The sequence below is a fragment of the Carcharodon carcharias genome, chromosome 19, assembly GCF_017639515.1.
Source record: "Carcharodon carcharias isolate sCarCar2 chromosome 19, sCarCar2.pri, whole genome shotgun sequence".
NCBI classification, from domain to species: Eukaryota; Metazoa; Chordata; class Chondrichthyes; order Lamniformes; family Lamnidae; genus Carcharodon; species Carcharodon carcharias.
The window spans coordinates 80,090,235-80,100,809 of NC_054485.1; the positions used below are offsets into that span (position 1 = coordinate 80,090,235).

Consider the following 10,575-nt stretch of genomic DNA (forward strand, 5'->3'; position numbering starts at 1 on the left):
CAAAGTAACTTTTATTAACATGAAACATTTAAGGTTACAACAATTTACAAAGTAGAAAAATAACTCATTAACATAAATGTTATGTAATGTTTTAGACCAATTTTCTGAGGTTTACATTGTTCAACACTGATTACCTCGAAGGGCTTGCAATGGGGATTTGCTGTTAAAATAAAATGTCACTTGTTTCACTCTCCATCTACACTGTTCTTTGGTCTGATTTCCTGGGGGAGGGAGAGGGATTTTCTCACTCTCAATGTCCAAATGTATCAGCCCCCAGCTGCTCTCCAGCTGCAGTCGGAGTTTCCTCAGCTTCTCCGTGAGACCTGGATCCAGTCACATCCATCTTTTAAAGTCAGATTAATCTTGTTGGAATCTTTTAAATTACACCAGAGAACTTCTGAGAAAAGTCATTCAGCTTTAAAGATCCTTTGAAAATCAGGACCTTTGGAAAAAATGAAATGTGCAGAAAATGTAAATGTGTTTCATTCCCAACAATCTGTCCCTCAGTCACTTACTCTGAGCTGTTGTGTAGGTCACACTTGGTGAATCTACAGAAGCAAAATAAATGTCAGTTAGAATGGGGAATAATCCATTATCAGAGAGTGAGAACACAACAAATGTGAGGGAATGGAGACTGTGTAAGAAACTCATTCCCACACTCCCCTCCATCCTTACACTTTATGGAGATCCTGTCGATCTCTTCCATTCCATCGATATTCAGTAGGTGAGGATGTGAGTGTGTGTGGTGGGTTTAATGGTCAATATTAGACCTGGTCTGGGCTGATCACACAAAGGAAGGTCAGACAGGCAACAAGACGTGTTTATGCGTGTGTATCTGTGTATGTGAATTAAATCAGTTCCATTCAACACAGTGTCCTGTACTCCCAGTACTGGAGATTCCCCCACACTCACTCTGTCCCCTCAGTTCCACATTCCCCTCTCTCTCACTCTCCCCTCTCAGTGTCCTTTACTCCCAGTACTGGAGATTCCCCTACACTCACTCTGTCCCCTCAGTTCTACATTCTCCTCTCTCTCACTCTCCCCTCTCAGTGTCCTGTACTCCCAGTACTGGAGATTCCCCCACACTCACTCTGTCCCCTCAGTTCCACATTCCCCTCTCTCTGATTCTTACCTCTCTCTTGCCTTTTCCGGATGATTATTCCGATTATAAGAAGTACAGCAGCCAGTGCAGCGACTAATCTAATTATCATTCCAAGATGGGAGCGTCTTGCACTGTTTTCCGGGATTTCTGAAACACATTTGAATAATATCAGGATTGTCTCTCTCTGTTCCCGGATCTATGTTTATTGGGGACAATTTTAACCGAAGCTGTCCTTTGGGAATTGATGGGATTGGTTGAAACGCTGGTTTTCCACTCACCGATTTCACTCTCCAGTGAAGTCAGTGAAGAGTCCCATTGATGTGGTGGAAAAGCCGTGTTGTCCCAATCCTGTGGGTTACCTTCCTGGATAGTTCAGTTCTAATTCTCCCCGATGTCTCAGTGTCCTGTCTTTGTTCAAACCCCAGGGTTACACCTGATCATGGAAATGTTTGGCTACGTCAGCAGAGACTGTGGCGAGAAGGCCCAAAATTCATTTGTGACGTTGTGAAACCGGTTTGCAATGATCGCGTTCCACCCGTCAATGATGGACAGCGTTTCCCCCACCGCATGTCAGGGACCTAATTTTAATACTTTATCATCTCATTATAAGCCCTGCTCACTAGAATCATCCCCCCACCTCTCCCTCCCCCCCTACGCTGGATCACCCGGGCACATTGGTGTGATTGCACATCACCGTGTTTCACAACTGGACGTAAACAACGTGCATCTAGTGAGCTGCTCTTCACTCGGGACTTCGAGGTTTGTTTGCCTGAAGCAGCACTCGTGGTCATCAGCGCCAGGCTTCACAGGCAGCACCACATCACCTTTATAGGGGCTCACAGGCAGGCTTCTAACTACCAGACCAGCTGTAAGGCGAGGGTGACTTTTCAATGGCTGCATGACTAGGACTTGCTTGGGGAAAGGGGAGAAGTGGCCTCAGGTAAGGGAAGAGGCTGCAGAATGAGGGCTGTACTGGGGAAGGAGGGTAACCCAGGGTGTGCGTGGGGGGCATGTGTTGATCTGTGCAAGTGACCTCGAGATGGTGAGGAGGCAGTCTCCAGAGGAGATGAGGCCAGATGGAGATGTGAGGGTGTCTGTGAGAGAGTGGGCGGTGATGCCCCTTGAGCTGGGAGTGAGTGAGATGCCAGTGAATGTGTGATGGCTTTGTGACTGTGTGAGTTTAGAGTGATGAGCTGGTTGCATTACCCTGGCAGTACAGGTGAGATCATTCATCCTCTTTCTAAACTGGTTGGCCAACCTCTTCTGTACAGCGCTGGCACTGACCACCACTGCCACCACCTCTCAAGCCGGAGTGGTGAGGTTGCTGGACCTCCTGCGGACAGAGTGGGGGAGGAGGACATCACGACAGGCCCCTGAAAGGCAAACCAGTGATGAGTCACTGAACTCTTCCTGGCTTTCAGGGCCATGTCTTCACTGGAGCAGACCTGGGCTGCAAGCATTGAGCACTGTGTGTGTGGCTGCAGTTTGGATGTGGCACCGGGAGTGAGGAAACGGTGAGGCGGGCGATTCAGAGGCTGCCCGGCATCGAGACGTGTGTTTCCTGTGGCTGTATAATTAATGAGGTGGGAAGGGGACGATACAGCGTGAAAACCTGTCATTGTGGCCGGCAGTAAAACATCCTTGTTCACACCAGCTACAGCACTTAGTGCAAATCTGGGACGATTTTGCCCTTAGACAAGGATCAGCTGATCAAAGAGGGACAGGATGGATTTGTGAATGGGAGCTCATGTCTGATTAATCTCACTGAATTTTATGAGGCGCTCAGTAACATGGTGGATAAGGGAGTGTCTATGGATCTGGTCTAGATGGACTTCCAGAAGGTCATTGATCAGGTTCCACATAAGAGATTATTGACAATTACCAGACTGTTTGGAATTGGAGGTAATCTTTGACACGGGGTGAAGATTGGTTGGGAAGTCGGAGACTGAGAATGTGGATAAAGGGAATGTGCTCCCATTGGCAGGATGTGATAAGTTGTATTCCCCAGGGATCTGGACTGGGGCCTCAGCTTTTCACCGTCTATATTCATGGCTTGGATGCAGGAACAGAGAGTTGTATATCCAAGTTTACAGATGACACTAAGTTAGGAGACACAGTGAAGGGACATTGACAGATTAAATGATTGAATTCCATCTGCCACAGTTTTCCCCAATGTTGGGAAGTGTGGGATCATCCACATTAAATCTGGGAAAGACAAATTTGAATATTTTCATAATTTTGGGAGACTGGGAGCTGTGTAAAAAGGGAGATTTGGTTGGTCATGTGCATAACTCACTAAAAGCTCGTTCACTGTTATAAAAAATCAATCAGAAAGGCTAATGGGCAGTTGTCCTTTATCTCAAGGGGGTTTGAACACAAAGTGAGGAAATGATGCTTCAGTTGTACAGAGCTTTGGTCAGACTCCATCTGGAGAACGACATTCAGTTCTGGACACCAAACCTCACATCAGATATACTGGCCGTGGAGGGGAACAGTGTAGATTCAACAGAATGATCCCACAGCTCAGAGGGTTCAGTTATGAGGACAGATTCTATGAAGCTGTCATGTATTTCCTTGTGTTTAACAAGGTGAAGGATGATCTGATGGAGATGTTTAAAATGATAAAGGGAGTTGATAGGGTTGAGAGAGAGAAACTATTTTCTCTGGTGATGGAATCCAGTTCAAGAGAGAATCATCTTCAAATTAGAGTGAGGTCATTTAGGAGTGAAATCAGGAAGTGAATCTTCACAAAAATGGCAGTGGACATCTGGAACTCTCTCCAGCAAGAGGCTATGGGAGCTGGGGTCAACTGAAATTTTCCAGACTCAGATGGAGACACTTTTGTTCAGTAAAAGTAGTGAGAGATAGGGAGCAATATTGGGTTTTGATATTACACATAGACACACATGGTGCAACACAGACACACAGAACCAGACACATACACTACACACGTACACATACGCACACATAAACATGTACACACATGTACACACACACACACATACACACACACACACTCACATACACACATACACACACAAACATGCACACAAATAAACAGACACATACACACATACACACACGCGCACATACACAAACATATACACACAAAAGTACACACACACATACACACACACATGCACACACACACATAACACATACACGCAACACGTACATATACGCATACACGTACACACACACACGCACATGTACACACACATACACGCACACACGTACATACACGCACACACGTACACACACACACACACACACACACGTACACACACACACACACACACACACACACACACACGTACACACACACAGATACACGCACACTGTGGAATTGCTCTAGATTCGCACTAAGTGAAGGAGCGGGTGGGAAAAAGGATATTTTACTCACTGGCCGCAATGGCAGCCTTTCATGCCATATCGTCCGATTCCCACCTCATTAATCATGCATTCCTGGAAAACACACCAAATTGCTGGTGGAGCAACCTCTGATTCACCCTCCCCACCATGACCTCAGGCCTTCAGCAATCCGGGCGACATCTTTAAAGGCCGCCCCTGCACAGAACCTGCTCTCCGCAAGGGATAGGAAGCTGCTGGGAACTGATAGCTTCCAAGGGGAGGAAACATGGTGCCCTAGATTTATCCATGCCTCCCTCGAACAACTATTGGACACAGTGGAGGTCTGCTGCAATTTCCTCTACCCCAGCTCTGGGCGAAGGCCAGCACACAAGGTCACCAATCCAGCATGGGAGGCAGTGGCAGTGGTGGTTCTGCAGGATAAGCTGGCATATAACAACAGGGAGAGGTCACAGCCCAGTGGAGGAATGCCTGAAACCAAGGTCCTCACGGACTTTGAAAACAGAGCCATCCAGCTAGCCAGCGATGACCAGGACCGGTCCTGTGCTGATGGTGAGGTTGATGGTGCTCGACCAAATGAGGGTCCAGCAGGGCAACATCCATCAGACAACCATGCTGTGAGTGATGTGTCCTGTTTCCCAGGCCACTGCCATCACTCATTATCTCTCTGTGCTTCCGCAGGCACATCTGGGAAATGGCCCGTGGAGTCCATGACTCAGGGCATCAACTTAAGTCCCAAAGACACTTCAGAAGAGGAATCTGCTGAACCCCACATTGAAAAGCCATCACAGTGCCCACCCACAACCTCCACCAGCGCAGAGATGCACGCTTAACTTTAAAGTAGCCTCAGGATCACAATGTGGTGAGCACAGCGCACGGTCTGATCCACAGCAGGCTGTGGCAGGGACTTCCCATGTTTCCAGTACTCGGAGGACTGCTGGAGGCCAGAAATCTGGTGAGTCCAAGTCAGATGGGGATTCTCTTGGCTCAGTAATACCTCAGTTGCTGCAGCTGCCAAGGCAAGTTTGGGAACATCAGGGCACATACCCTCTGTGATAAGGCTCCTGCCATGGAAACACAGTGGATGCCCATAGTCTCTACATTCCAGGAGGATGTGGCAAACGACCTGCGATCAGCCAGACAGGCATCAAACATTCATAGATGCAATGTGAGGATCTATGGTGTCTCCTCACTGCATGTCATCATCTCTCTCCAGGAATCCAGCAACTATGAGGCCTCCCGAGAGTGCCTGCCTCGTCTGGCCAGTGCGAGGGCCTCATCACCGCCTTCGAGGACCTCCTCACCCTCATCCCTGTTGATGTCCTCCTCAGTGGAGGAAACATGAAGTACCTCCATCTCCTCCTCAGCCAGCTCCTGTCCCCGTTCCAGTGCCAGGTTGTGAAGGGCACAGCAGATGATGATGATGTGTGACACCCTCTGTGGACTGTATTGCAGGGCTCCACCAGACCGGTCCAGGCACCGGAATCTCATTTTCAACATCCCGGTGATCTGCTCCACCAAGTTGTGAGCTGATGCATGATCCTCATTTTACCTTCGCTCTGCTGCAGTCTGAGGCTGCCACATGGGTGTCATCAGCCACGGACTCTGTGGGTAGCCCTTGTCCCTGCAGCCTCTGTGGATCCTGGAAGACTTACTGAGAATGTAGGAGTCATGGACACTCACTGGGAATTGTGCAAAGACTGACAGGATGCGTTCATGCTGGTCACCAGCTGAACATTCAGCGAGTGGAAGCCCTTACAGTTGACGTAGTTGCCCTCTTGTTGCCATGAAGACCTGAGTGACACGTGAGTGCAGTCGATGGTAGCTGCACCTGTGGGAAACCTGAGATTTGGGCAAATCCCAGTGCTCTTGTTTCCTGGCTCTCCTGATCTCGGGTGAAATACACAAAGATGTGTGCCCTCTTGAAGATGGCATCCGTGACCCCATGGATGCATTTGCTTGTGGATAGTGAGATCCCACAGAGATCACCTGTGGAGCCCTGAAAGGAGCCACTGGTGTAGAAATTGAGCACCACAGTCACTTTCACAGCTACTGGCAGTGGATGCCCTCCACGTCCCTGTGGTGTTAAAACCCTGCAGCAGGTGGCAGATGTGACTGACCAGTTCCCTGGACATGTGCAGCCTTCAGCGACATTGGTTCTCAGTCACGTGCAGGAATGACAAGTGCTGTCCATAGACCCTGGGTCTAGCCAGGCACCGACCAGTATCGGCTGCCTGTGGCTCTTCAGCAGTGTGTATGGGAGCCCCAGCCACCCCTTATTATTGAGGGTGCTATTTCTCCCTCTGTCCAGGTAAGCGTCTCTGTCACTCTCTTCTCCTTCATCTCCACTCCCTGTTAGAGAGAAAGCATACAGCTAGGTCACCGGGCTCCAAACTCCTGATGTACTCCTTCTACAAGGTGAAAGAGAGAGACACATGGGTTAGCATGGGTGACCTAATAACTTGTCTTGGTTGAGTCTGAAGGCCCCTTAACACATCCTATAGAGTGCTGGACACCACTTGGATGGCCAGAGTTTAGTGTGCTCATAGATGCCCGAGACCCCACCCAAATCCAACCCCCTCCACCTGACCGACTGCGGCAGCTTTGCCCACTGGACTGCATGCTGTGTTCTCAGCTCAGGCACAGGCATTCTCCTAACCCGCACTGCAAGGCTGTACTGTTAGCTTGAACCATGGGGGAGACTGGTCCGAACCGGCATGATGACATTGCAAGAGGCTGTGAGCATCTCCAGCAGTGACTGCTCCATGGCCAGCTTTAGCAAGGAGATTGTACAATGTGCCCAGTTGTCCAACTCTTCTGTAGTCCACTAAAACACTCATTAGTTTGTAGACTGTGCCCAAGAGGGGCTAAGTTCAGGGGCATTTGGTGGCACATTGATGCCTCTGTGTTGCTTGAGTGGGCAGATATGCTGGAGACCCGACTCCACATGTATCAATGTGGCTGTGCCTGAACTGTCTCAGCTGCGGGGGAATAATGGTCCCTTTATACAGGTTTACCTAATGCATCGCCGCTTCCCTCTCCAACATTTCGCCCCCAGACTGCCACATGCGCTTGTGCACTACCATCAACCGCAGAGTAGCACTTGTCATCTCCAACCCATCCCAGATGCAGAGCTGACCTTGTCTCCCCGCAGTTCACCTCAGAAACACTGCAGTCCTTACCCCAGGACCCCACTGTCAGCAACCAGGAAGGAGCGACTTACCCATGTCCTCACCTAAACGTGCGGCGCCTCAGCCTTGAAGTCTGACGGGCGACCCGCACGATCGCCATGCAACATGACTGTGCACTCACCTCCGAGCCGTCTCGAATGGCAGCTCACCACATGCATGCCTTTTAAATGCTGTTGTGAAACATGGCGGTATGCCCGAATGATCCAGTGTGGTGGGATACATCCAGCGATCAGGGATTATAATCAGATACAGATGTATTAAAATGATGTTCCCGAGGTCTGGCGGCAGGAATCTCGGCCGGTCAGTGACGGGCAGAGCGGACGATTGCAAACTGGGTTCACGACATTGCGATTTTTGGCCTTCCTGCCATATTGTCTAGTCACGCCCAACATAATGGCCAATCCCAACAGAAAATTCCACACACGCACACACACACACACACACACACACACACACATACACACACTACGGTTCCTTACCCCACTGATAGAACTGGGTCTCTGCCAGGCTGCTGTGTTCAATTTGACAGGAGTATTGATCCTCATCCCCAGCATTTATTTCAATCTCTTTCTGGATCTGATGGGTCCCATCGTGGTTGGGTCGAACCCCTGAGGATAGTGTCTCAGACATTACCTCTCCATTCCTTAGCCAGCTCACCTCAATGTCTACAGGATAAAACCCAGTAACCAGGCAGGAGAGAGTGAGCGGCTTGTACTGACTATTGGGGTCACTTCTGGAGATGAACACTTCAGGTGAACTGTAATGGGAAAGGGTGAAAACACAAACAATAGACAGACACTGAATGGAATGGGAGAACACTTAGACCAGTGAAGTTAGATCAGAACATGGGAACAAAACTGAAATAAATATATTTCCCTTCAAAATATTCCTTTCCAACCATAAATTCCGCATTAAATACTGGACACATTCTTCTTGCAGATGTATTTGCCAGTATTTGTTCCAGGATTTATCAGAATCCCATTTTTCCTTCATCTTCACTGCAAAGTGATTGGTTGCGACCCATCTCATTCTGTCTGGCTCTAAACTAATATAGTCCTTTCCATCAAATCCAAACTGCATCGATCTCTTAATGGAGCCGTCTTCAGTGATCTCAACAGACCCAATACATTGAAGAGTGTGAATTCCTGTCAGTGACCAAACAGGAGACCAATAGCTAACAGATAATCACAAAATATCTGATCAGAGGGGAAAGGGTATCTAGTAACAGATAGAAATGGAGGATTAGTGTCACAGTCTGATCAGAGGGGAAAGGGGATCGAGTATCAAATAGAAATTGGGGATAGAGTAACAGTATGATCAGAGGGAATGGGAATCTAGCGTCAGATAGAAATTGGGGGTTAGAGTCACAGTCTGATCAGAGGGGAAAGGGGATCGAGTATCAGATAGAAATTGGGGATAGAGTAACAGTATGATCAGAGGGAAAGGGAATCTAATGTCAGATAGAAATTGGGGATTAGAGTCACAGTCTGATCAGAGGGGAAAGGGAATCTAGTAGCAGATAGAAGTGGGGGATTAGAGTCACAGTCTGATCAGATGGGAAAGGGGATCTAATATCAGATAGGAATGCGGGATTAGAGTCACAGTCTGATCAGAGGGGAAAGGAAATCTAGTATCAGATAGAAATTGGGGATTCGAGTCACAGTCTGATCAGAGGGGAAAAAAGGATCTAGTGTCAGGTAGAAATGGGGGATTCGAGTTACAGTCTGATCAAAAGGGAAAGGGATCTAGTGTCAGGTAGAAATGGGGGTTTCGAGTCACAGTCTGTGCAGAGGGGCAAAGGGATCTAGTATCAGATATAAATGAGGGTTTAGAGTCACAGTCTGATCAGAGGGGAAAGGGGATCTAGTATTAGATAGAACACCCATTTCCTGGACTTATTCAAGTTCTGTCGAAGGGTCATGAGGACTTGAAATGTCAACTCTTTTCTTCTCTGCCGATGCTGCCAGACCTGCTGAGTTTTTCCAGGTAATTCTGTTTTTGTTGTGAGAGTCATAGTCTGATCAGAGGGGAAAGGGGATCTAATAATAAACTGAAACATCAGAAGTGTTTCCAGTTAAAGTTGACTACTGGACTTGGTGACACAAGGGTCAGTGCTGAGAGATGGACTTAGTGGAGTAACCCAGGGGTCAGTGCTGGGAGCTTTACTGATTGGAGTGACCCAGGGTCAGTGCTGGGAGATGGACTGAGTGGAGTGACCCAGGGTCAGTGCTGGGAGATGGACTGAGTGAAGTGACCCAGGGTCAGTGCTGGGAGATGGACTGAGTGGCGTCACCTAGGGGTCAGTGCTGGGAATTACCATCTTCACTTAACTCAGGCCATCTAGCTGCCCTGACCTCTGAGTTGCTTCACTCTGCCATTTCGCAATCAGGACTGTGCGGAAATATCATCATAGCCCCATCTTATGCCTCGATTCATGCTGTCTCACACACCATACATCCCGGTGTCACAGTCTGCAGGTTAACTATGGCTGGGTACCAGCCTGGCACAAATTAAAGAGGACAGGCAGTGGGAGATTCTGCATTGCTGATCTTACTAGATGTCTGGTTTGTAATCTTCATCATCATATTCAGATCCTCCTTTGCTACAGCTGATCATGCTTTCTCTAGGTTTGTGATATATTCCCATTATTCCACAGCGAAATAGTCAACCATGAACTGCAGTTTAGGGATCGTCCGACTGAGATTAGTGTCATAATTACCTATGATGACACCGTTGACCATTGCAGCACCAGTAACCTTGGGAATGTCATTAATTCCAAAGATTGCTGTGAAAATCACACTAAATGCATTGATATCTGTAAAAGATCAAGTAAAGGGACAGGTTAATAAACATTTCCACACACGGCCCCCTGATCAAAGTGAGGCCCATCCACACACTGACAATCTCCAATAA

The 10,575-nt window shown here is 48.2% G+C and overlaps 1 protein-coding gene across 1 annotated transcript; it reads right to left on the reverse strand.

Annotated features, from left to right (window-relative positions):
* Window positions 1-507: 507 nt before the first annotated feature.
* Window positions 508-10,278, reverse strand: LOC121291254 (BOLA class I histocompatibility antigen, alpha chain BL3-7-like). Its single transcript, XM_041212327.1, has 5 exons — window positions 10,217-10,278; window positions 8,561-8,836; window positions 8,142-8,419; window positions 1,133-1,249; window positions 508-548 (listed from the first exon to the last, which is right to left on the reverse strand). Exons 1-5 carry the CDS (start codon window positions 10,276-10,278, stop codon window positions 508-510), a joined length of 774 nt encoding a protein of 257 aa, XP_041068261.1.
* Window positions 10,279-10,575: the final 297 nt, after the last annotated feature.